The sequence below is a fragment of the Ambystoma mexicanum genome, chromosome 12 (assembly GCF_040938575.1).
Source record: "Ambystoma mexicanum isolate Mex_15411 chromosome 12, UKY_AmexF1_1, whole genome shotgun sequence".
NCBI classification, from domain to species: Eukaryota; Metazoa; Chordata; class Amphibia; order Caudata; family Ambystomatidae; genus Ambystoma; species Ambystoma mexicanum.
This window is the reverse complement of record NC_090936.1, coordinates 1,216,898,022-1,216,925,925: the sequence shown is the minus strand read 5'-3', so window position 1 is coordinate 1,216,925,925 and position 27,904 is coordinate 1,216,898,022. Positions and strand designations below refer to the sequence as shown.

The 27,904-nt window shown below is 49.8% G+C and overlaps 1 protein-coding gene across 1 annotated transcript in view; it reads left to right on the top strand.

Annotated features, from left to right (window-relative positions):
• Nucleotides 1-27,904, top strand: part of LOC138514392 (sodium-coupled monocarboxylate transporter 1-like) — a 501,148-nt gene that overhangs the window by 129,244 nt on the left and 344,000 nt on the right. Inside the window, exon 5 of the mRNA XM_069629874.1 lies at nucleotides 8,944-9,098. Within this exon, the coding sequence (XP_069485975.1) occupies nucleotides 8,944-9,098 (155 nt within the window). The remainder of the gene's footprint in view (nucleotides 1-8,943; nucleotides 9,099-27,904) is intronic.

The following is a 27,904-nucleotide window of genomic DNA, read 5'->3' as shown; positions in this document are numbered from 1 at the left end:
TATGGTGCCAGTGTGATATTTAATGAGGTCATGATCACTTGCTGGAGGTGTTCCATATCCTTTCTCTACCAATTTGGTAAGCGTCTTTAATTAGATGTATAATTTGATCTTTCACAAGGATCTCAGAACACTGATTTCGGTCATCCGACAAGGGCGTCTGAGTCGTTTGCGTTATCATTTGAGGTTCTACAAATTGTCCTTGTGGTTTTGAACTTGACAGTCTGTCTTCGAGGCGTAGATTTATCCTCTCAATTGAAGATCTTTGTGACAAGTTCATTGACCTGAAATCTCTCTGGGATTTTGTTGCAAAGACCTCGGCCCCCACAGCCTCAGTCTCCAGGGAGCTCCCTTTAGTTTGCTCCTTTTCCATTTCAGCCATCTTCTCACTTATTAGCGAGAAACTCAGCCTTTTTTCTCTTTCTATTTTCCCCGTCAAGACAGTGAGGTCTTGCATAATTTTGTTAGCGAAACTTGAATTGCTCAAGTTAGCTGATGGCAACGTTATATTTCCTTCGGTGCCTGGAGTTTTTGATGGAGTTTCACTTCCGAAATCCAACAGGGTTTTCTTTTCAAGTCTGGCCTTTGGAGGGAACATCCCCTTAGGGTAAGGCGTCGCCGGCATATCCTTGTGTAGGTTCCGAGAAGAAAACTCTCGGTCAGTTAGGTCATTTGAGAGCAGGATATTAGCCCCCAACTGGGTATTTTTTTGGGGACTCTTTTCCTTGGGCCAGTGACATCTGTAATCTTCCCTATATGGCTGGAAGATATTGCTTGTCGTTGTGGTTTCCTCCATGGCTCTTAGATGTTGACTATTTCATTATTGGGATCCTGCAGGGCTTTCTCCCATAATTCCGAGTCATTTGTGTCCCACTGGTCCTCCTTTTCCCATACAGTCTCAATCAGTAGAGATTTGTGGTTTCCTTTAAGGTCAAGGTAGGGGAGTTCAATGCCACAGCCGGACTAGAATGTTCACCCAACATGCTCTTGCACATGTCCACTCTAGGTGTAATTCCATAGTTAAATAAGTCATTAGTCGGCATGTTTACGGAATCATTTTCCCTTCTTGGGGAAATTAAAGATGGATCGGACAACACGAGTCACTCCCAGCTTCAAGGTTGCTAGGTGGATCTAGTATTTCCGTCGTCTTTTCAAGGTTCAGATTGATTGGGAGGACTGAGGCTTTCTCGAATAACACCCCTACCGTCTGGTTTTATTCGACCATACTTTTTTCTTTCTCTCCTAGGGGCGCAGTATTGTTCGTTTGGCTAGAATCTCCTTCACCAGTAATTAGATCTAACTTCTTGACCTGATCAGTACCCTCCTCATGCAAGCTTGGTGTTTCAAGGGATGGAGGGAATTGACTCACAGGCTCTTCGAGAGTGGAAACTGTTCAGGCCATAGGTTGAACAGGTGATTTTGGAGCTAACCGCACAGGGTCTTCATTAACCAAACTCGACATTTGGGGTTTTTCGCTTACCGTATCGGTCGCGTTGGCCCCCACAGATAAGCTTTTACGCTTCTTAGTACAGAAGGGTAAGCGAGATTGTTTCAGCATCGGCATTGTTGGTGCACGCTCCAGACTTCCATTCACTTCGGGGAGTGATGCAAATCTTTGCCTTACCTGAAGGCGAGTTCGCAAAGCTGTTCCCGATGCATCCATATGTACAGCAGCAGGTTTCATCCTGTAGAGCAGCTCCTCAGTACAAGCTTTATTTCCTCTGTCCTCAGCTCAGCCTCGCGTGACTGCTAGCTATGCAGAATATTACAGTCACAGCGAGCAGCCCAGGAGCCAAACAGCACAAAAGCAGGATAGTCCGTGGATTTGATGCCCTTTGCGCGCTCGGGCTTAGCACCGCAAGGGTGCTCGGGAAGTCTCTATGTAGCACTTCCTGGAGGCGGCGCCCGTGGCAGGGGGGGGGAAGGGGGCGGAGCCAACTCAGCGCTACGGCGCTCTTTTTCTTTCTCACTCCGTCAATTGCAATGCGCAGCACCTCGTTCTCCTCCCACTGCAAACAGCTGATGGCAAGCTGATGGTGGGAATATAGATGCAGCCACAGCACAACAGCAGGATAGTCTGTGGATTCGATGCCCTTTGCGCGCTCGGGCTTAGCTGATGCACTTTAATGGATCTAATAATAATTGTGGTACCACTTAGAATTGTATACATTTGCCATTGTAGATTTACTGAGCACAAAGTGAGTTATTGTGATTGTGCACATAACCTTGAACTTAATTATATAAAGACTGTGTTTTAACTAATACAGTGGGCCTCATCACGAGTCTGGCGGTAACCCTTAAATGCGGCGGTAGCGCTATTACCGCCGCATTTAAGGGTCAGCCAGATCATGGCCTTGGCGGATTTCCCCCCAGCTTTCAGCTGGGGGGAAATCTGCGGCAAAATTGCTGATTTTCGGTGCTATTACCGCCGGCGGGAAATCCGCTGTGCCTCTCCTCTACCATATAGAGAGCAGAAGTACAGACCCCCCCCTCCAGTCTTTACAGTTGCCAGGATTTTATAGCAGTGTCTGTCGTTCAAGTTGTGATCGGCTTCTCTGACAAAATCTGTTTTATTCATGATGACTATTTTGCCACCCTTATCTGCAGCTTTAACAATGTAGTCAATATTCTTTTCCAGAGTGTTCACGGTGTCTCTCTCTTTAAAAGTGAGGTTATGAAGAATTTTTGGTTTTTCATTAGTGAGATACATTTTTATTATATTTTCTGTTACTGCTCTGTTGAAGCGATCTACTGTGTTGTCTGAGGGTAAAGTTGGGACAAAGGTTGAACGAGCTTTGAGATTTGTCTCCTCTGCCAAATTCAAGAATATATTTTGTTCTTTTGTGAACTTTTCCAAAGTGTAGTCCTCTTCTATGCCTTCAAGATTAAGTCGATGAACTGTTTTCAGATAGTTCTACTGTTACTTCTGATGGAGTGGGAGTTTGATCTCCATATAGTGGCCTTGTGGGTGCTAACTCAAAGAATGTCTTTAGTTTGAGGCATCTACAGAATTTGTAGATGTTAGGATTGGTTTGAAAGTAGTCATATTGGTTTGTAGGTCTAAATTATAGGCCTTTTTTTAGTGCTGACTTAAGATCCTCACTCAAAATGAAATTGGAGAGATTCATAACTAAATCTATTTGTTGCGTCCCATGTTTTTATGGGATCTTGTTTGCATGCCTTGTCGGCCTTCCTTTTGATTTCTTGATGCCTCCCCTTTTCCCTCTTTTGTGGGTCTTGTTGAGCTTGAGGTACTTGGTTCGCTGGTATTGTTCCTTCCTGTACTATAGATATCTGTCTGTAGATAGTTGAGTCTGCTGCTCTTTTTGTACCTCGTGAGTTCTTCTAAGAAAGGACGGTCCACTTCTGACATACAGCATACAGCATAACCTCTTGGTTTGTATCACTATAGTTTGCAGATTCAATCTCATAGGATGATGGTGATGACATTAGCATTGGTAGTTTCACAATTTTATTTTGTACTGGTTTGTATGATGGTCTTAAATCATGAGTCTTATGAAAGGTATACATTCATTTATTTTTGTAGTCGTTTTCGTGTCTTATACATTTCTTTTGTTTTTTATATTTGAATTCTGTTGTATACTTAGCAAAGTAATCATCGAGAATTTGATAGTTTTTAAAGGTTAATTCTGGTAAATTCAATTTTTCTATCTGTTCTTTTATAGATTGATTTCTTTCAAGGTATGTTCATGTATTTTGGGTGACTGGTCAATGACTCTATTCATCATTTCTTTGGATGTATTTGTAAGCATTTGTTCCCAGTCATTGAGTGCTGCCTTATCTTCTTCCTCAGATGTGGGGAAAGTGTGTATCCTAAGTCCTCTGGGTATGCGTCCAACCTCTAGATACATGTTCATTGTTTTTATTTCCCACAACTTAGACATTTCTTATTTGGATAATGATTCTAATTGTTTTTGGCTGCTGTACCTTTATAATGAAGTTTTGTTTCACACTAAACACATCATTTGTAGTCAGCCAGGAGTTAACCTGGCCAATGTACAGTGAAGGGATATATACAATATCTGGGAGGGACGCATAAGATCCATCAGCCAATGTTTCTAAAGGATCTTCTGGTGCACCAAATCCAGAGGTTTGAGTACCTGCTTTTGCACAAAATTCTGATTTCGAAGCACTTATAATGTGAAGAGTTTAATCACGGGTGTTGGTTCCAGCTTACTGTTTAAAATGCACTAGGAATTATAAATCCATCGCAGCATCATACGTGGCTCCCTCAGCTGCAGTGGAGAATTATGTGAGCGGTGCATTTCCTAGCTAAGATAAGGACAGAATCTCTATCAGCTGTTAATTTTAAAATGTCTTTTTTAATGAATTCTTTCTTTCTTAAGAATGTATGGATAGAAGGCCTTCTTAAAAAAATACTGCTCGTCACTGACGGAAGGAAAAAGACGAATTAACGAAGCTGAACTATGCTGACCTGGCACAGTGGCATGTTTATTTGTGCTCTGTGCTAATGCAGGTTGAGATATGTTGTTAGAGCCCCAAAAAGAATAGATGGAAGCCAGATGCTTATCACGCCCCACATTGGGTGCCAATTGTCATGGGTTCTATAAAAGGACCCCTCGAGCTAGACTAAAGGCCTTGACCCTAATGGGGTCCATAAGGATCTAGCACCCTTTTCACATGACAGGGTCGCAATCGACCGCTGGTTCAGAGCCCAGGAGATATCTCTTCTCGTCTGATTACAACCCTGAATTTAGTTCTGGTACAATGGATTGATTGGATTTGTTTGTTCACCTCAAGGGAACACAAAGAATGTGTCCCCTCACAACCCACATATCTAGCCCTTGTTACCTCGCTATGCACTCCTTTGACCTGCAAAACATTCACAATAGCACATATTTATAAAGAAATAGTTGGGAAGAACAAAACAGAATGGCTTCATTGAAAAAGACATAACACTTTCACATTAGTTACCAGTGTCTCCACGTAAATGACTACCATTGTAAAAAGATAACATTTCTTTCACAAGTATAAATGCCCTAAACTTTCTCTCACTAAAATGTCCCAACAAGTCAATATTTATGATCTCTTCAAAAAACAAAAAACACTGTTCATCCCCACATGGGGCACAACTCACAATTATCTGTAAGAAGGGCCCAAGGACCTATTCATGCTTCACCACCAACTTCAAAGTTCAAAGAAACTTGTTCAACTCGATTTCCCAAGCTAAACTAAACCATAAGCATGTATCAGAGAAACATCATTAAAAAAAATACCAGCATTTTAGCATCATATTAATTCAATCAATTCCCAATGCCATTTTATAAGATACAGACTGAAAGAAGTAGAGCACCCCCTGTGATTTGTCTGACAGGTCTGTCGGACAGTGACTCCTCGTCTTAGCTTGTCCTGTCTAATCTGCCAGCCAGGCACCTGAGCTGTCATGGTGTTCATATAATGTCTAAATGGAAACCCCCTAATTATTAAACGTACATGTCACTTGATGGCCAGTTTCTTCGCTTCCAATGTTAAAGGTTTTTATACCACGCACAGGTGCCACTTGTGTGGTCTCTCGGCGCTCTGCCGGTTTTATGAAAATAAGAGGGGGTGGATTAGTGGGAGGATCAGGAGAAAAGAGCAAGAGAGCTGTGATGTGCTTTTGGCAGCTTCAGTTCGGATGTACCGTTCGCTGAGCTTGGGTACGAGATTCGGGAAGCAGACCTCATGTGGTGTTGTGCAAGGTTGTGGGTGCTATGTTTTGTTGTTGCAGTGTTGTGAAGTGTGTGCGGTTTGCTGAGCTGAGGAGTTCTGGTTGTTTTAGTGCAGTATGTGAGAGGTGTATGCAGAGGGTTGATTGTTAGTATTCACAATTCTGTCTAGATGTGACATAGGGTAATATTCACAATTCTGTCTAGATGTGATGCAGGATAATATTCACAATTCTGTCTAGATGTGATGCAGGCTAATCTTCACAATTCTGTCTAGCTGTGCTGCAAGCTAATATTCACAATTCTGTCTAGATGTGATGAAGGCTAATATTTAGAATTCTGTCTAGATGTGACATAGACTAATCTTCACAGTTCTGTCTAGATGTGATACAAACTAATATTCACAGTTCTGTCTGGATGTGAGGCTAGCTAATATACATGTTTCTGTCTAGATGTGACATAAGCTAATCTTCACATTTATGTTTAGCTGTGACGCAAGCTAATATTCACAATTCTGGCTAGATGTGACGCAGTTTAATATTCACAATTCTGTCGAGATGTGACGCAGGCTAATTTTCACAGTTTTGTCTAGATGTGATGGAAGCTAATATTCACAATTCTATCTAGATGTGACGCAAGCTAATCTTCACAGTTCTGTCTAAATGTGACACAATTTAATCTTCACAGTATTGTCTAGATGGGACGCAAGCTAATCTTCACAAATTCTGTCTAGCTGTGACGCAAGCTAATATACACAATTCTGTCTAGATTTGACGCATGCTAATATTCACAACTCTGTCTAGATGTGACGTAGGCCAATATTCACAATTCTGTCTAGATGTGACGCAGGCCAATATTCACAGTTCTGTCTAGATGTGATGCAAACTAATATTCACAGTTCTGTCTAGATGTGACGCAGGCTAATCTTCACAGTTCTGTCTAGATGTGATGCAAACTAATATTCACAGTTCTGTCTAGATGTGACGCAGGCTAATCTTCACAATTCTGTCTGGATGCGAAGCAAGCTAGTCATCATAGTTCTGTCTGGATGTGACGCATGCTAATCTTCACATTTCTGTCTAGATGTGACGTAAGCTAATCTTCAAGGTTCTTTCTAAATGTGACGTAAGTTAATCTTCACAGTTCTGTGTAGATCGGATGCAAGCTAATATTTGCAATTCTGTCTTGATATGATGAAATGCTAATCTTCAAAAATTCTGTCTAGCTTCGACACAAGCTGATATACACAATTCTGTCTAGATGTGATGCAGTATAATCTTCACGGTTCTGTCTAGATGTGACACAGGCTAATATTCACACTTCTGTCTTGATGTGACGCAAGATAATATTCACAATTCTGTCTAGATGTGATGCAGGCCAATATTCACAATTCTGTTTGGATGTGATGCAAGCTAATCTTCACAGTTCTGTCTAGATGTGACACAAGCTTATATTCACAATTCTGTCTAGATGTGACGCAGGCTAATATTCACAATTCTGTCTAGATCTGATGCAGGCTAGTCTTCACAGTTCTGTCTAGCTGTGATGCAGTCGAATATTCACAATTCTGTCTAAATGTGATGCAGGCTAATCTTCACAATTCTGTCTAGATTTGATGCAGGCTAATCTTCGCAATTCTGTCTAGATGTGACGCAGGCTATTATTCACAATTCTGCCTAGACATGATGCAGGCTAGTCTTCACAATTCTGTCTGGATGTGACACAGGCTAATATTCACAATTGTACTCCATTCATAGCTGGCAAAAATGTAAACTGTGGCTGACTAACCCAATAGGATTGATGCAGTATGGTAACCTTACACATTGAGGCTAAACTCAGAAAAGCTACCTTATACAAGTGGGGTAAATGCGGGCTGTGCCTGATAAACATCAAGTAGGCAGAGCACCTGGGCTGTAGGGAATTGGGAAATGAGACAGGTGGGGTAGTTAATGGAGTACAGTAATGGCTGACTAACAGAATGCTAACGATGCAAATATTGTTGTCCAGCACAGTTCACCTAGATGCAAGAGATGGCTAAGCAACATAGTTTGTCTAGGTTTAGGAAACTAAAACAACTAGTTTATATGAGATATTTTTGGTGTTAGTGAACTAAGGGAAATTAGAGATGTGGGGCAGTTTAGTGGGGTGCACTGATTTCTGCGCCCCCTGTCTGCACCACACTTATCTTGTGAGTCGCTACTGGTTGATGGCTGCAGGCTTCCTGCTTCCCCCGGCGATCATTGGCAATCACAATCTGGAGCTGCTTCTGTAGGAGCAGCCCTTTGTCTTGGGCCCTTAGCCGGCGGGGCTGCATGGACTGTGGCCTGCCCTGGTAGGTCGGAACAAAGGTTTCTGGAAGCCAATGGGGGGCGAGGGGAGGGCTAAAAGTCGGGCAGGTGAACTGGGGAAGGAAAGCAGGGGAAATGGCACTAACACTGCACAAGGGTGCCAAAGAACAAAAAGAAAGAAAGGGACATGGGCAAAAACAGAAACTGAGCCACAACTCTCACCTGTACTCCCGAGCTAAAGTGGTGTACAGGGGTGGACTCAGCTGTCCATCTGCCCGCAGTAGCCAGTGCTGGAAGCCAATGGAGGGAGAGGGAAGGGCTACTGGTTAGCCAGGTGGACTGGGGAAGGAAAGCAGGGGAAATGGCACTAACATGGTTTAAATATGATTAAAGGAGCTCACTGTGAGAAGCTGAGGTATTGATCAGTTCTAGCTCCTGGCCATTAAAGTAGAGGAGGCAGTCATGTCCACCCTATGTGTCCTTCCAGAACGGCAGCAGGTGGACAGCAGACTCACAGCCGGACAGATCCTCTGCACTGACCAGCATCAGCCAGGGTGGCCCCGTGATTCCAGAGATGTGACCCACTGTCACATGGCCTGCCACATAGGGTGGAGGCGCTAGGATATGGTATGAGCTGCCCCAGAGGCCGGCCTACTGGCGCATTAGTTGGTGGTAGGCTCCCCTCACACATGTGCTTTCATTGAATGCAGAAGGGCTGGGTGTTAATAGGTCTAGCCTTTTGCTGCCCACATTTTAATCTGGGATTTTGCATCATGTAAACACTGTCATTCAATGAAAAAATGTATTATAAGTGTTATATCTAGTCATACATTGACCTATTTTATTTTTAGAACCAATGGATCCCCTTTTATTTTACATGCCATTTTCTTTAAGCAGCAATGCATGCATTCAAACTGCACAATGTGTAATAGTTGCATGGTCTAATTTCTACAATTTCTGTCCAATAGGGGGGTCTAAAGGCTGTGATCTGGACAGATGTGTTCCAGGTGGGGATCATGGTCGCTGGGCTAGCCTCTGTCATTGTGAGGACTGTGATTGTGAAAGGTGGGATCGGCCCCATTTTAGAAGATGCCTATCACGGCGGAAGAATGCAATTATGGAAGTAAGTTTATATGGTTTTTTTTGTTGAAAACTTTATTTATATTTTCCAATAAACATATAACAGGATCAACATTAGGTAACAATTCTCAAAAGTTCTAACATTAGTATTTACAGAAAGTTCAAACTATCAATGAGTTAAATGAGTAATTCCTAAAAGATTATAATTATCCAATGAGCATATTAACAAACATACCAATACCCTATTGTCGTCAACACTCTATACACAATTAGTACATTTGTATAAGATCTAAAACCAAGAAAAAAGAGGGAGAAAACACGAAGAAAGAAAGAGAAAGAAGAAAAGAGAGAAGAAAACATTTTAAAAAAATTAATCACCCCCATAAAACATAGACACACCCCACACCCAACATGCCTTATATTTGTCATAACCCACATGAACACACAGCTATCAGATGTCATTCACTAAACCAACTTCTATGCACCATACAAATCATTAAAGGGCGGCCAGATATCCAAATAAATCTCTTCCTGATTTCTCCTCAAAATCTCATAAGGACTGCATATCATTGACTCAATCTTCCACCTGCGGCTTTTTCCTAGTTTTCCACAATCGCAACATTTGTTTCACTGCCACTATTAAAGCCTTATTAATCCAACACCTATACCTTCTAGCAGTCGTACATCTTCCTCTATCTGATAAAAGAATTGTTGACAAGGGTGTCCTCGGAAAGCTTACAGACAATTCTGTATCCAACCTATCCAACACATCCCCCCAGAAACTCATTGATCTCGAACAATTCCACATCATGTGAACCATAGTCCCTCTCTCTTTCCCACAACCCCAGCATACCTCATTATCTAGGAGACCAAATCCATGCACATGCACAGGTGTCCAATACAGACCACCCAGAATTTTCTGATGAACTAGGCGTAAGTTCAATTCCAATTTACTCCTGTAACCTGCCTGTAGTATCTTCCCCCATTCGTCTTTCGAAATTGAGCACTGGGAATGTGGGAGTTGGCTAGGTATAACTAAGTTAAGATACTTCTCTGTCAAAGGTTAGGAATGTTGTCAGGTTCACTGGGAACTGAACCCGTTTTATGTAAAGTACTGAAATCATTTCCACGCGCAGTATCTGCTTACGTCAACCTAATGCCTCCAGAAGATACTAATGTTAAGTCATGGGATAGACTGAAAGAAAAAAGTAAGTTTATATGTTTGATTAATGTTCCGGTATGTGAATATGAACATATTCAGAGTATGTTCTGTACTTGCCAACACTGATGGGATTTATGAAGGCATATGAAGATGTACAGCAGTTCTCAAAAGGTGTAAAATGAATTAAATGAATCTCTGGATTATTGGAAAGCCCCACCTATGCATATGTATATATATATATTCAGTGAAAAAACTTTGTTAAAGGGACGTTATGGTTAAATTGCGCTACTAAAAACCTATGAAATTCAGTGAAAAAACTTTGTCAAAGGGACGTTATGGTTCCAAGTAAAACCGAAAAACCCTTGAAATTCGCCAGTTATGGTAAGCTAAGCAACCATAACTCGCGCCACCACCGTGCACTGCTAAGACTAACACCCAGGACATCAAAGATGACATCACAAATGTAGTAGTGCAACTTAACCATAACGTCCCTTTAACAAAGTTTTTTCATTGAATTTCATAGGTTTTTATTAGTGCAACTTAACCATAACGTCCCTGTAACACATTTTTGTTTTACTGAATTTTATAGGTTTTTATTAGTGCAACGTCACCATAAAATCCTTTTCAATAGATGAAGACCACTAGCATCTTAGGTCCTCAAAGTGGGAACCCCGGGTGGTAAAAAAAAAAAAGATTTTCCTTCCTACACCGGGACGCCGCAGAAGGAAAATCTTTTTACCAAGATGGTCACCATGGAAAGGGAAGGCAGGGTGTATAAAGAGAACACAACAGGGCATGAGCGGGGGGTGGGGGTGGAACAGGGGAGACACATGGGCATGAGCGGGGGTGAGAGGGGGGTGAGAGGGAACAGGGCACAAACGGGGCATGAGCAGGGGGTGGGGGGAAAAGGAAGGAAACACGGGGCATGAGCGGGGGTGGGGGGAACACGAGAGAGACACGGGGCATGAGCAGCGGGTGGGGGGAACAGGGGAGACACGGGGCATGAGCGGGGGGTGGGGGTAACACAAGGGAGACAGGGGGAATGAGTGGGGGGTGGGGGGTAACACTAGGGAGACACAGGGCATGAGCGGGGGTGGGGGTTAACACAAGGGAGACACGGGGCATGAGCGAGGGGGTGAGGGGGTAACACAAGGGAGACACGGGGCATGAGCTGGGGGTGGGGGGTAACACAAGGGAGACATGGGGCATGAGCGGGGGTGGGGGGTAACAGGGGAGACAGGTCATGAGCGGGGGGTGGGGGAACAGGGCACACGGGGCATGAGCGGGGGGTGGGGGGAACAGGGGAGACACACAGGGCATGAGCGGGTGGTGGGGGGAAGGGGAGAGACACACGGGGCATGAGCGGGGGGTGGGGGGAAAGGAGGGAGACACGGGGCATGAGCGGGGGGTGGGGGGGAAGGGGAGAGAGAACCGGGGCATGAGCGGGGGCTGGGGGGGAAGTGGAGAGACACACGGGGCGGGGGGTGGGGGGGAAGGGAGAGACACACGGGCATTAGCGGGGGGTGGGGGGAAAGGAGGGAGACACGGGGCATGAGCGGGGAGTGGGGGGGAAGAGGAGAGACACGCGGGGGGTGGGGGGGAAGGGGAGAGACACACGGGGCATGAGCGGGGGGTGGGGGGAAGGGGAGAGAGACACGGGGCATGAGCGGGGGGTGGGGGGGAAGGAGAGAGACACACGGGGCATGAGTGGGGGGTGGGGGGAAGGGGAGAGAAACACGGGGCATGAGCGGGGGTGGGGGGGGAGGGGAGAGAGACACGGGGCATGAGCAGGGTGGTGGGAGGAACAGTAGGGAGACACGGGGCATGAGCGGGGGGTGGGGGGAAGGGGAGAGACACACGGGGCGTGAGCGGGGGGTGGAGGAGAAGGGGAGGGACACACGGGGCATGAGCGGGGTGTGGGGGGAAGGGGAGAGACACACGGGGCATGTGCGGGGGGTGGGGGGAAAGGAGGGAGACACGGGGCATGAGCGGGGGGTGGGGGGAAGGGGAGAGAAACACGGGGCATGAGCGGGGGGTGGGGGGAAGGGGAGAGAAACACGGGGCATGAGCGGGGGTGGCGGGAAGGGGAGAGACACACGGGGCATGAGCGGGGGTGGGGGAAGGGGAGAGAGAGACACGGGGCATGAGCGGGGGGTGGGGGGAAGGGGAGAGAGACACGGGGCATGAGCAGGGGTGGGGGAGAAGGGGAGAGAGACACAGGGCATGAGCGGGAGGTGGGGGGAAGGGGAGAGAGACACGGGGCATGAGCGGGGGTGGGGGTTAGGGGAGAGAGAAACGGGGCATGAGCGGGGGTTGGGGGGAACAGTAGGTAGACACAGGGCTTAAGCGGGGGGATCGGGGGAAGGCGAGAGAGACACGGGCACGAGCGGGGGAAGGGGAGAGACACACGGGCATGAGCGGGGGGTGGGGGGGAAGGGGAGAGACACACGGGGCATGATTGGGGGGTGGGGGGGAAGGGGAGAGACACACAGGGCATGAGCGGGGGGTGGGGGGTAACACAAGGGAGACACGGGGCATGAGCGGGGGTGGGGGGTAACAGGGGAGACAGGGCATGGGTGGGGGGGTAAAACAAGGGAGATACAGGGCATGAGAGGGGGTGGGGGGTAACGCGAGGGAGACACGGGGCATGAGCGGGGGGTGGGGGGTAACACAAGGGAGACACGGGGCATGAGCGGGGTATGGGGGGTAACACAAGGGAGACACGGGGCATGAGCTGGAGTGGGGGGTAACACAAGGGAGACACGGGGCATTAGCGGGGGGTGGGGGGTAACAGGGGAGACAGGTCATGAGCGGGGGGTAGGGGGAACAGGGGAGACACGGGGCATGAGCGGGGGGTGGGGGGAAGTGGAGAGACAAACAGGGCATGAGCGGGGGGTGGGGGAACAGTAGGGAGACACGGGGCATGAGCGGGGGTGGGGGAGGAAGGGGAGAGACACACGGGGCATGAGCGGGGGGGTGGGGGGGAAGGGGAGAGACACACGGGGCATGAGCGGGGGGTGGGGGGACACACGGGACATGAGCGGGGGGTGGGGGGAGGGGAGAAACACACGGGGCATGAGCGGGGGGTGGGGGGAAAGGAGGGAGACAGGGGCATGAGCGGGGGGTGGGGGGAAAGGAGGGAGACACGGGGCATGAGCGGGGGGTGGGGGGAAGGGGAGAGACACATGGGGCATGAGCGGGGGGTGGGGGGAAGGGGAGAGAGACATGAGGCATGAGCGGGGGGTAGGGGGGAAGGGGAGAGACACACGGGGCAGGGGGTGGGGGAAGGGGAGAGACACACGGGGCATGAGCGGGGGGTGGGGAGAAGGGGAGAGAGACACGGGGCATGAGCGGGGGATGGGGGGAACAGTAGGGAGACACAGGGCATGAGCGGGGGGTGGGGGGAAGGGGAGAGACACACAAGGCATGAGCGGGGGGTGGGGGAGAAGGGGTGAGACACACGGGGCATGAGCGGGGGGGTGGGGGGGAAGGGGAGAGACACACGGGGCATGAGCACGGGTGGGGGGGAAGGGGAGAGACACACCGGGCATGAGCGGGGGGTGGGGGGAAGGGGAGAGAGACACGGGGCATGAGCGGGGGTTGGGCGGGAAGGGGAGAGACACGGGGCATTAGCGGGGGGTGGGGAGGAGGGGAGAGACACACGGGGCATGAGCGGGGGGTAGGGGGAAAGGAGCGAGACACGGGGCATGAGCGGGGGGTGGGGGGGAAGGGGAGAGACACACGGGGCATGAGCGGGGGATGGGGGAAGGGGAGAGAGACACGGGTCATGAGCGGAGGGTGGGGGGAAGGGGAGAGACACACGGGGCATGAGCAGGGGGTAGGGGGGAAGGGGAGAGAGACATGGAGCATGAGCGGGGGTAGGGGGGAAGGGGATAGAGACACGGGGCATGAGCGGGGGTGGGGGGAAGGGGAGAGACACACGGGGCATGAGCGGGGGATGGGGGAAGGGGAGAGAGACACGGGTCATGAGCGGAGGGTGGGGGGAAGGGGAGAGACACACGGGGCATGAGCAGGGGGTAGGGGGGAAGGGGAGAGAGACATGGAGCATGAGCGGGGGTAGGGGGGAAGGGGATAGAGACACGGGGCATGAGCGGGGGTGGGGGGAAGGGGAGAGACACGGGGCATGAGCGGGGGGTGGGGGGTAACACAAGGGAGACACGGGGCATGAGCGGGAGGTGGGGGGTAATGGGAGACACGGGGCATGAGCGGGGGGTGGAGCGGAAGGGGAGAGACACACGGGGCATGAGCGGGGGGTGGGGATGAATGGGAGAGACACATGGGGCATGAGCGGGGGGTGGGGGGAAGGGGAGAGAGACACGGGGCATGAGCGGGGGGTGGGGGGACAGTAGGGAGACAAGGGGCATGAGCGGGGGGTGGAGGGAAAGGAGGGAGACACGGGGCATGAGTGGGGGGTGGGGGCGAGGGGAGAGACACACAGCGCATGAGCGGGGGGTGGGAGAGAAGGGGTGAGACACACGGGGCATGAGCGGGGGGGTGGGTGGGGGGGAAGGGGAGAGACACACGGGGCATGAGCGGGGGTGGGGGGGAAGGGGAGAGACACACAGGGCATGAGTGGGGGGTGGGGGGGAGAGAGACACGGGGCATGAGCGGGGGTTGGGGGAGAGGGGAGAGACACAGGGCATTAGCGGGGTGGGGGGGAGGGGAGAGACACACGGGGCATGAGCGGGGGTGTGGGGGGAAAGGAGGGAGACACGGGGCATGAATGGAGGGTGGGGGGAAGGGGAGAGACACATGGGGCATGAGCGGGGGGTGGGGGGAAGGGGAGAAAGACACGGGGCATGAGCGGGGGATGGTCGGGAAGGGGAGAGACACACGGGGCATGAGCGGGGGGTGGGGGGGAAGGGGAGAGACACACGGGGCATGAGTGGGGGGTGGGGGGAAGGGGAGAGAGACACGGGGCATGAGTGGGGGGTGGGGGCGAGGGGAGAGACACACGGCGCATGAGCGGGGGGTGGGGGAGAAGGGGTGAGACACACGGGGCATGAGCGGGGGGTGGGGGGGAAGGGGAGAGACATATGGGGCATGAGCGTGGGTGGGGGGAAGGGGAGAGACACACGGGGCATGAGCGGGGGGTGGGGGGGAGGGGAGAGAGACACGGGGCATGAGCAGGGGTTGGGGAGAGGGGAGAGACACAGGGCATTAGCGGGTGGGGGGGAGGGGAGAGACACACGGGGCATGAGTGGGGAGGTGGGGGAAAGGAGGGAGACACGGGGCATGAATGGAGGGTGGGGGGAAGGGGAGAGACACACGGGGCATGAGCGGGGGGTGGGGGGAAGGGGAGAGAGACACGGGGCATGAGCGGGGGTGGTTGGGAAGGGGAGAGACACACGGGGCATTAGCGGGGGGTGGGGGGGAAGGGGAGAGACACACGGGGCATGAGCGGGGGGTGGGGGAGAAGGGGAGGGAGACACGGGGCATGAGCTGGGGTGGGGGGAAGGGGAGAGAGACACGGGGCATGAGCGGGGGTAGGGAGGAAGGGGGGAGAGAGACACGGGGAATGAGCGGGGGGTAGGGGGGAAGGGGAGAGAGACAAGGGGCATGAGCGGGGGTGGGCTGAAGGGGAGAGACACACGGGTCATGAGCGGGGGGTGGGGGGTAAGGGGAGAGACACAGGGCATGAGCGGGGGGGAGGGGAGAGACACACGGGGCATGAGCGGGGGGTGGGGGGAAGGGGAGAGAGACACGGGGCATGAGCGGGGGGTGGGGGAACAGTAGGTAGACACAGAGCATGAGCAGGGGGTGGAGGGAAAGGAGGGAGACACGGGGCATGAGTGGGGGGTGGGGGCGAGGGGAGAGACAAGGGGCATGAGCGGGGGTGGGCTGAAGGGGAGAGACACACGGGTCATGAGCGGGGGGTGGGGGGGTAAGGGGAGAGACACAGGGCATGAGCGGGGGGGAGGGGAGCGACACACGGGGCATGAGCGGGGGTGGGGGGGAAGGGGAGAGAGACACGGGGCATGAGCGGGGGGTGGGGGAACAGTAGGTAGACACAGAGCATGAGTAGGGGGTGGAGGGAAAGGAGGGAGACACGGGGCATGAGTGGGGGGTGGGGGCGAGGGGAAAGACACACGGCGCATGAGCGGGGGGTGGGGAGAAGGGGTGAGACACACGGGGCATGAGCGGGGATTGGGGGGAAGGGGAGAGACACGCGGGGGTGGGGGGGAAGGGGAGAGACACACGGGGCATGGGTGGGGGGGAGGGGAGAGAGACACGGGGCATGAGCGGGGGTTGGGGGAAGGGGAGAGACACGGGGCATTAGCGGGGTGGGAGGAGGGGAGAGACACATGGGGCATGAGCGGGGGGGTGGGGGGAAAGGAGGGAGACACGGGGCATGAGCGGAGGGTGGGGGGAAGGGGAGAGACACACGGGGCATGAGCAGGGGGTGGGGGAGAAGGGGAGAGAGACACGGGGCATGAGCGGGGGGTGGGGGGAAGGGGAGAGGGACACGGGGCATGAGCGGGGGGTAGGGAGGAAGGGGAGAGAGACACGGGGCATGAGCGGGGGGTAGGAGGGAAGGAGAGAGAGACACAGGGCATGAGCGGGGGTAGGGGGCAAGGGGAGAGAGACACGGGGCATGAGCGGGGGTTGGGGGAAGGGGAGAGAGACACGGGGCATGAGCGGGGGGTGGGGGGAAGGGGAGAGAGACACGGGGCATGAGCGGGGGGTGGGGTGAAGGGGAGCGACACACGGGGCATGAGCGGGGGGTGGGGGGTAAGGGGAGAGACACAGGGCATGAGCGGGGGTGGGGGGAGCGGAGAGACACACGGGGCATGAGCGGGGGAAATGAGGAAGACACAGGGCATGAGCGGGGGGTGGGGGGAAGGGGAGACACAGGGCATGAGCGGGGGGTGGGGGGGAAGGGGAGAGACACACGGGGCATGAGCGGGGGTGGGGGGGAAGGGGAGAGACACACGGGGCATGAGCGGGGGGTGGGGGGGAAGGGGAGAGAGACACGGGGCATGAGCGGGGGGTGGGGGGAACAGTAGGGATACACGGGGCATGAGCGGGGTGTGGGGGGAAAGGAGGGAGGCACGGGGCATAAGCTGGGGGTAGGGGGGAGGGGAGAGACACACGGCGCATGAGCGGGGGGTGGGGGAAGGGGAGAGAGACACGGGGCATGAGCAGGGGGTGGGGGGAACAGTAGGGAGACACAGGGTATGAGCAGGGGGTGGGGGGAAGGGGTGAGACACACGGGGCATGAGCGGGGGGTGGGGGGGAAGGGGAGAGACACACAGGGCATGAGCGGGGGGTGGGGGGAAGGGTAGAGACACACGGGGCATGAGCGGGGGGTGGGGGGAAAGGAGGGAGACACACGGGGCATGAGCGGGGGGTGGGGGAAGGGTAGAGAGACACGGGGCATGAGCGGGGGATGGGGGGAAGGGGAGAGAGACACGGGGCATGAGTGGGGGGTGGGGGGAGAAGGAGGGAGACACGGGACATGAGCGGGGGAACGGGAAAGAGAAACGGAGCATGAGCGGGGGGTGGGAGGAACACACGGAGAATCAGCAAGGGGGGAACGTGGGAGACACGGGCCATGAGCAGGGGGTGGGGGAACAAGAGAGAGACACGAGGGCCTGTGCCTCACCGCCTTTTCGTGGCCGACGCAGCCCACATCTACACTGTGCAGGCAGCAGATCCCGCTCCGATAAACAAAGATAGCTGGCGTCTCTGAAAATAGTCGCACTGCACGCTTCACGGCAGCCAATAGAAAAGCACGCCAGATGTCCGCGGACATCACGCAAGCTGCTTGCCCAATCACCGTCCTGTCCGCGGAGCGAACAGGGAAGTGTGTCCGCGAGGCGAACACAGATATCGCTAATTTTTTCTGACCTACTTTTTGGTCATTTAAAAAAAAAACTACTGGACAGATTTTCACCAGATTTGCAAAAGCACGCTTTCGGGACCAACCCGCTGCTCCTGGTCCAAATTTGGTGAAAATCCGTCCAGCGGTTTGGGCTGTAGGCGCGAGCAAAACTTTTTTCCCATTCAGACTATGGGAAAAAAAAAAGTTTGGGACCCCCCCCCTATAACTAAAAAAATTCAGAGTGGGCCATGTACTTTTTTTGAAAAGTTTGGTGAGGATTCGAGGGGGAGCAAAGTTATAAGCCGCCCAAAAAGTGCTCTTCCTATGGAAACACCAACTTAACCATAACTACATGGCCACTACCGTGGCCATGTAATATCAGGGGTCTGCAGTAACAGGCCTCTTTCTGTCTGTCTTTTCAACATAGCCATACAACCAATGTCAATAATTCTAGTTTAATCTGCAAGAGCCCTCATTATAAACCAGTGCATGATGGAAACAACAAGTGGTATTTCAAATACCACCAGTTTTACAGTCGGCCTAATATAGAGTTATTTTATTATTAATGCTTTTTAATTGTGTTTTGGTTTCTCATTGAAACCTTTCACATTGATAAAAAACATTACATAATGAAATTCTACATAGAAAGGGGTATTACATGAAAGAATTTCTAAAAAAAAAAGCAACAGAAAGAAACATTGGACTAAACATTCTTAAACAAAACCTATCAAATAGCACATACTTCACCACAATTCTTATTTAAATTCTAATATGAATGAAGTTATGAAGTACTTACCACATGTGGTATTCCAGGAATATTGCATGGAGTAAGTGATGATTGGCTATGGGGTTGAAATTGACCTCCAAATACTGCCAATGTTTTCAGCCAACCAAATGATAGAATTAAAAAGTTTGCATACCCCTTTCCACTGGCAAGGTTAGAAACTTACTAACGCCACCCTTCAAACAAACTAGGGGTACCCAACAAGGCTTATCACCAATTCTCTTTATATGAGTCCTTGAACCTGTACTTGAATCAATCAGAGGTGATCTAGACCTCAAGGGAATCTCGTGCGAGGAGGCAGAATTTAAACTGGCGGCATACACCACCAATATCATCCTGTTCATCTATGTCCCATAAGTATCTAACACAAGGATTATCTTCCAGCTTAATTCATTTTCACAAGTAATAGGTTAAGCACTCAACAAAGATAAGACCAAACTCCTTCTTCTTACCACCACCTGCAACAAATTAGTTATCCCTGTCGATAACTTGTACTGGAACCAATCAGCATTAAAATATTTCAGAGTACAAATCCATACCTCCCACCTCTCTTAAATCCACTGGTGAAAACATCTACAGCCTCTAACAAGCCCAAATCGCTCCCCCTAAAAGGAGCTCTTCTAAATGTCAGGTCCCTTGTTGCCCATCCCACTGAAATTGCCGACATCATCCTCACTAACGATCTTAAATTCCTCGCCATAAACGAAACTTGGCTACATGAGGCATCAGGACCTTACTTAACCTTAGCCATTCCCGACAAATACTCCATCCTCAAAGCTGACAGACCCAATGCTCGGGGAGGAGGTGTAGCTATCATCTTTAAGTCATCCTTAGAGTTCAGATCAGTCACTTCCCCTCTACTAAAATCATGTGAGCATCTCACAGTCAAGTGGCAAACCTCCCCCAAAAGCACGATCTCTATTCACTTAATATATAAACCCCCAGGTCACCTTGGAGCCTTTGAGGAAGACATCACATCGCTAATAGCTGAGAATTCCAAGCCAATAGCACAAATTATCATCCTTGGAGATTTCAACTTGGGGTACAATGACCCTAATGACGTTCCAGCCTCCTCCTTAGCCAACGCTCTAGCTAAGCATGGCCTCTTACAACATAGCTCGCAACCTACCCATCGGAAAGGGAGAATCATCGACTGGGTAGCGGCTCTCAATTGTAATATCACCTGTAAAGTCCCCCAACCTCTCGCATGGACTGACCACCACCTCATCCCATTAGATATTATTATCAATAACTTAGATCCCAAAAAATGCCCCACAGCACCAGCCTGTCCGACCAGGAACAAGCGTAACATCACTGCTGAAGCCCTAATACCTTTGGTCCTCCCCACTCTCAACGCACTACCGGCTACTGCCGACCTCAACCTACTGGCCAACACATTCAATGAGTCCATGGCCATTGCCATTGATACCATCGCCCCACTGAAACTGCGCAAAGGAAACCCCAGAGCTCATTTGAACTCTTGGTACACCCCCGAACTCAAAATATTGAGAAAAAAGAAAGCTAAGCTAGAAATACTATGGAAAACGGAACCATCTGTTGATAACAAAACCAATCTTACGAATATATCCTCCTTATATAAAAAGGAGATCATTCGCACCAAGAAAGAAGCCTACAACGTTAGGATAAATCAGGCAGGATCCTGCATCAAAGAACTATTTAATATACTAAAGGAATTAGAAAATCCTATTCCACCCACAGATACTTGCACGAAAGATAAACCCTGGTGCACCAGTATCCAGAACGCCCTTGCCAATAAAATTACAGGGCTCCAAACCAAAATAGAGGATAAACGTCAACAACTTACCAATAATAAACCTACCAGCCTAAGCTCACTACCGCCTTCTGACACCAACATAGGCTTCACATTTAAAAAGGTAACTATACCGGAAGTACAACAAATTATAGCCTCCCTAAAACCATCCAATTGCAAAGGGGACAGCTGCCCTGCCCAGATCATAAAAGACGCAGCCAGAGATCTATCCCCTTTCATCACAAAACTAATCAACCTGTCTTTCTCTACTAATTCAGTCCCTAGCAACCGGAAACATTCATGGGTTCTCCCACTCCTAAAAAACAATCATTAGACCCAGCCATACTTACTAATTACAGACCCATCACCACGGTCCCATTCCTGCTAAAAATCCTTGACAGAGTTGCCTACCTGCAAATTCAGGCCTACCTGGAGACAAACCAACTGCTAGGATTACGTCAATCTGGCTTTAGACCTCAACATGGAACCGAAACGGCCCTTGATGATCTCAAAGGTCAGATTGATGAAATCAAAGATAAAGGTAACGCCGCCATCCTACTCCTTTTAGACCTCTCAGCGGCCTTCGACCTGGTCGATCACAGAATCCTCTGCAACCACTTATCTTCCGCTGCTCACTTCTCGTCCTCTGCTGTCATGTGGATACAATCCTTCCTGGCTAACAGAACCATGAGGGTTTTTTCACCAGTAGCGGCTGCAGACCCTATCCCCATCACAAGCGTGTCCCACAAGGCTCATGTGTATCGCCCACTTTGTACAATATATTTACAAAACCACTCTTTGACAAACTGGACCATCTGGGTGTCACCTACACTAATTATGCAGATGACACCCAGATACTCCTTACCCTCTCAGGCAACTACAATGCTGACGTCACCCGGATCAATGAAATCTTTTCCATCATTCAGGCATGGATGGCCATACACGGCCTCTGCCTGAATGATGAGAAAACTGAGCTTCTCCTTGTCGGTTCACCCAATAACTTGTCGAAACTCAGCCCTAACTACAATAGTATCATCATCGATGGTAACACTATTCCCATTGTTAAAAGTGTGAAAACCCTTGGCTTTTACTTTGATGCCAACTCTACCCTATCCAAACAAATTAACATGACTGCCTCAGCCACTGCATACACTGGGAAGCTGATTAGGGCCTGTAGACCTTTCCTGTCCTCTAATAGCTGCCTCACGCTGGCCAGGGCTCTCATACAATCCAAACTGGACTATTGTAACAGTCTATACCTAGGCGCAAACCAATCCATAATTAATAAACTACAGGTACTCCAAAATAACGTGCTACGAGCTGCTTTAAACATCCCCAGGCGAGAGCACATCTCTACTACCAGAATATCGTGCAAATGGCTCTCCATACAACAAAAAATCGACCTTAAAACTATCTGCCTCACATACAAAGCCTTAAAGCATCTAGCCCCACCCTATCTCACCAACAAATTCACCATGAAACCCGCCACCAGAATTACTAGATCCTCCAATACCTTATGCCTAACAGTGCCCAGATTCACCTTAAAAAGAGCTGGAGGATCCAGCTTCACGGTCCTTGCCTCCCAACTTTGGAACACCCTACCACTCAACATCAAATCTATCGAGTCCTTTCAACCCTTCAGGAAACAGGTTATTAAATGGTTACTGTATAAATACTAGCATTGTCCTTCTGCTCTCTCCCATGTCTGACGGTACAGCCCACACTTAATTGTGCTTTTTACCTCTAAACTGTATATATGGATAAATGTATAAATGTAAACTGCATATTTTGTACCATGTAACCGTTTCCCGAAGTGCCCTTTTACCTCTGGGTCTGGAGTGCTATATAAATAAATAAAACAAACAAAACAAACAAACAAATCTGAACATCAATAATAGCTGATGAACTGGAATTATCGTCACCATTGCGGATATAGTGGTGGGGATGGCATGACACGATAAAAATGATGGTGGTCCTATTAATACTTTACTCTTTGGTGATGTTCTCACTACCTCTACGTGACAAATTCTATAAGGAACTAAATAAGCTTATGACCAACTTCCTGTGGGCCAAGAAGGCAGCCAGAATTTCACGTAAGAAACTACAGGCACCGAAATTGACAGGCAGAGTTAATTTTCCAAATGTTAAGCTATAATATGAAGTTTTTAGACTGAAAGACCATCCATTGGTTTTTCACAACATAAAACTCCAAAAGGCCCCTGTGGCTCATCCTGGAAAAGCAAATGTGTAAACCATTTCCTCGCTCTTATTTAAGTACCATGTCAAAACCTAATGCACCGGTCTTGAATCGAATACTGACTAAATCCATCAAATTACTCCAAAAACTGAACAAACAATGTGGATATTCAAGACAGAATGGGTAAGACTCTTCCATAATGCACAGCCCCTCAATTAAAATAAATAAAAACGCCTAGAATGGAACTTGTCAATGGATCGAGGGATAATGTGCATTAAGCATGTACATAATGAAAGTGTGCCCTTAGCTTCAATGATGTACAAAGAAATACGGCCTACCAAGTAATGAACATCACAAATACTTGCTACTTAAGAAAACTTTGGAGGGAGACCACCAGGGGGTACGACAAAGATGGCTGCCTAAAGCTGCTGTTCTGGGAATATTCAAATATAAGCTGTATTAGAAGAACAGAGAATGGCTGTCCCTATACGGGGCACAGGACATGCAATGTAACCATCGGCCAAACTCTTTAAAATCTGCAAGGAACTGGCCAGCCCTGCTGCAGTCTCTACCTCTCCTGTCGCCTCCCAGGCCCTTTGCATGGCCCTTGCCTCTCGTTTCACCTCAAAAACCCAGGACATCCTCCCGTCCTCTTTTCCTCTTCCCCCTTCTCTCTCCTCTACCTATGGCCCTCCAACAGCTGCCCCCTCCCACTTTCTCTTCCTTTCCTCTTTTCCCCCCTGACGAGGTTTCTAGACAAGTCTGATCTATGAAAGTCTCGTCAAAACATGTTCTTCCCTGTTCATCTAAAACCATTGAGGACCACATTGACACCCTTGCTCCTGTTCTTGCTGACTTCTGTAACCTCTCCTTCACCTCTGGAGCCTTTCCCACCCCTCTGAAGCACTCTCTTGTGCACCCTCTCCTCAAGAAACGCATAGCCGACCCCTCATGCCCGGCTAACTATCGCCCGATCTCCATCGCTCCTTTCCTGGGCAAACTCCTGGAAAAGCTGGTCATTTCCCATCTTAATCTTCACACTGATTCTGGTGGTTGTCTCCACAAACATCAATCTGGCTTTTGAGCTGCCAGAAGCATGCAAACTGCTCTTCTGAACATCCATGAAGACCTGCTCTCCATCCTTCACTCTAACACCCCTTCTGTCCTCATCCTACTCGATCGCTCTTCTGCCTTTGATACGGTCAACCATGCCATCCTGCTTAACCGTCTCTGTGATAACCTGGGTATCACTGTTCAGGCCCTGGCCTGGCTGACCTCTTTTCACTCTAATCGACCCTCCCAAGTCCAACTTGTGGCATTCCATTCCTCTATCTAACTCTCTACCTGTTGTGTTCCCCAGGGGTCTAACCTCTCTCCCTGGCTATTCAACCAATACCCGGCACCCCTTGCCCACCGCATCGCCGCTCTCTGCCCTAACTTTCAGTGCTATGCGGATGACACTCAGTTCGTCTTCAGGCTTCCCTCTGACACCTCCTCTCCTTCTCTCATCTATGGCAGTGGTGTACCGCCAAAGATCTCTGCCTTAACGCTAGCAAGACTGAGATTTTCCTCATCTGCACACCTGTGACCTCCTTCCCTGTCACTCTCGGGCTGCCCTCCCGTGGCCCTCTTCCTGCTCCCATCTGTGAGGCTAAGAACCTGAGGGTCATCTTCAACTCCACACTCTCCTTTTCTCCTCACATCTCTGACATCTCTAAGAAGTCAAACTAGCAACTGCACCTCCTCAGAGTTATTCTTGCTTTCCCCTCCTTCCCCCAGAAGCTTACTGTTTCTCGAGCTATGGTTCTCTCTAGGTTTGACTATTGCAAGAGCCTCTTTCTAAATCTGCCTGCTTCTACTCTCCGCCCTCTGCAACTCATTCAGAACAGGACTGCAATACTTATCCTAGGCCTCAAGCCCTGGGATCGTATCTCTTCAGCCCTGAAATTTCTTCATTGGCTCCCAGTTGCTGCATGGATTACATTCAAGACCCTTTGCACTGTCCACAAGGCTTTCTGGGACCTGGGTCCAAAATACCTTCAACTCACCTGCTGTAAATACCTTCCCACTTGAGCTCTTCGCTCATTCGCCTTCAACTCCCTCAGGGTGAGTCGCTTCTCCAAGCAACGAGTTGGGGTAGATCTCTTTCCTCGGCTGGGGCCTCCCTCTGAACAGCCTCCCTGCCTCCCTGAAACTTGAGGAGAACCATCTCTGGTTCTGGGAGCATCTCAAGATCTTCCTCTTTGTTTCTGCCTTTGCTCTTCCTCTCCTTTGCTGATCTGACTGCTTCGGTACCCTGAACCTGGTTACCCTCTGACTTCGGGCCCAGGTCCCTGCCGACCCATCCACTCACCCACACTGCCTCTTGGCAACCCTTGCACTTGGATCTGTATCTGTAACCCTAAAGTCCCCTTACCTGTACTTATCAGACACGTCTGGTTTGCACGTTAAACCCTGCACTACCAGTTGTTGTTGTTTTTATCCCTTGCTTAGCACTTTCCACTTCTCCCCTCCCCCTGCACTTTCCCACTTCCCTCTCCCCTGCACTTGCACACTCTCAATGTCACTTGGCCTAGTAAGATCGCTGTTTTGTCCTCCCTTGTTCCCCTCCCTTGCCTTGTCGTGCTCTGAAACACTTGTGTATGAGCGCAATACAACTAAAATATAATATCATATAATATATCGGAGGACAGCCTAGAAGGGATACACACAACAAGAATGTATGCAGAGCTGAAGGAATCGCTAGGAGAGGAGAGTGAGCGAATGGTGCATCGCATAATCTTGAAGTGGGGCCCTGGAGGATGCATGGGAGTGCAGAAGGGAAAGTCGACCCAGTCAGATGGCTGCAAGTCTACGTGGGGGCCCGTAAACTGGGTCCGCTTCACCAGGCTATAGAGTATCCTCTTTAGGGATGGACCGCGGTGGAGAAACATAAGAGAAGTGAGTCCACAGCCCCAAACTAGAGGAGGGGGATGGCTGACACTTTCCTTGCTAACACTAAGGAGGAAGGCACACCGCTGAGATATGTCTTTCCTCCAGAAGGCTCGTGGAGATCCCGACATCCCAGAGGCAAATTCAAACGCAGGACACAGTAAGACCTGGAAAGCTGCCGAGGTGTGGACAATGCACACGTTTTAAGAGTACTCGGAGTAGAACCGACTTGCCCAGGTGGTGGTCTGCTTGTGCCAAGGACTGAGAACAAACACACAGAGGAAAAGGGGTGTCCTGAGAGACAGGTACGCCAATTGAGTTTGGGAGAGAACGATAGGAGGGGAGATACCGAATCCAGGTATTTCGCTTGATCACGGACATGGTGACCCAAACTATAGACAGTGCGAGGACTGCCATCAAAACTGATGTACAATGTATTCTGGCTGATCTCTTCTGGTTTCCCACCCCTTCAAGTCTTTCCATTGATAGTGCAGTTTCAGTTGCGTTTCTCATATATGGTCATCAACCCCCTCCTTTGTGTCTCCACGAGTGTGCAGGGGACTCTAAACTTATCATTTCTTCTTATATCTCTTGAGTGCTCTCAAGGTAATATAGGGTCCCATCAAGAGAGACTGGTTTAGGGGTGTGTCTTTGGCGACAGCGAGTTCATCTTCCTAAATTGATCCAGTTATTGAAACAGAAGAGGCAAGAGCTGCATTCACTACTGTTGGGGGAGGTCTATCGGAAGATTAAACTGATGAAATAAAAATACTTCAAGAAGAGGGTTAAGGTGGGCAACATGCTAGATAATAGATTGAGGTCAATAAGGGTAGAGTGATCAATAGGAGCGATTATAGATGAGATCAATCAGAGCGTCTGCAGATGAAATCACACAACAATTGACCACAAGCTATACAGTTCTGAAGACACAGTCTCTACTGCTGATATAGAGGAATACGTGGATGGTTTACCACTGAAAGCCCTTCCCCTGGCCTAGAGGCAATGCCTATAGGCGGTAATATCAGTAAGCAACCATTTGCCATATGAAACCAGGAAAATCTCTGAAGATAGCTTTACATCAGCTTTTTACAAACTGTATGCAGAAAATGTATCCCCTTTCTTGATTAAATTGTTTAATAGCATTGTGGGAGTTGACACTATTCCAGCTTCCTTTCTCGAGGCCTGATAGTGGTTATCCCTCAGGAAGGTCAGGACCCAGCAAGGTGTTCTTTGTATAAGAAAATCTCACTGCTGAACTTTGCAAGAGTGTTGGTGTCAAGACTTGAGATGTTACATCCAGCTGTGGTCCACCCAGACCAGACCAGCTTTGTGAAGAACATGCATGGGTCGGGCAATCTACGAAGATTTTACAACTGATGACCTCCCCAGAAGTGCTGGAATCAGGAGCCAGATGCTGAAAAGGCATTTCATCAGGTTAGCTGGACATTCATTCTCCAGGCTAAGCAGGCATGGTATGTGGTATTAGTGGCTAGAGAGGCATTTTGGTGCAGCCAGTCTAGTCATTTCTTAGTTTGGCTTGACTTTTTTTTTAAGTGGGCATCTCTGATAAAGCAGTCCTGCTAAGTGTAATTGCCTGGCTAGAATGGCGTTTGAGTGCTGCCAGTCTAGCCGTTTCTTACTGTGGCATTGTATATTCTTCTGGGCATCTGTAGTAAAATAACCATGATAACTGTTATTGCTCCAACTGGTATTTTGGTGCAACCAATCTAGGCATGTCTATATGTGGCCTGGCACGCTTAACTGTAACATGTTATTTCGTGTCTAGACTGATCTCTATTGTGCAGCCAGTTGGACATGTTTTCATTGCGGCATGGCATTTTTAACAGCAAAGCATGACATGAATGAAAGCATTCATGTCCCTGTGCACTGTTGGTGACTTGCATGCATTGGATTTTTGGATTGGTGTTACCCCACAAAACATAGAAGCAGTGCACTAGGGGGTCTTTCCTTAGTAGCTGAGCAAAGAAAGCACAGGTACATCCTGGGATCCAACTACCCCATGTAGCCCAGTCCTCACAGAGTGCCATGACTATTGCGCACTCTGCATCTATGTATAAAGTACTAAAAACGGATCATGAGCACTTACAGTGGAACCGCATGCGAAGGACGGCTTCCACCTACTATTCCTGATCCCTGC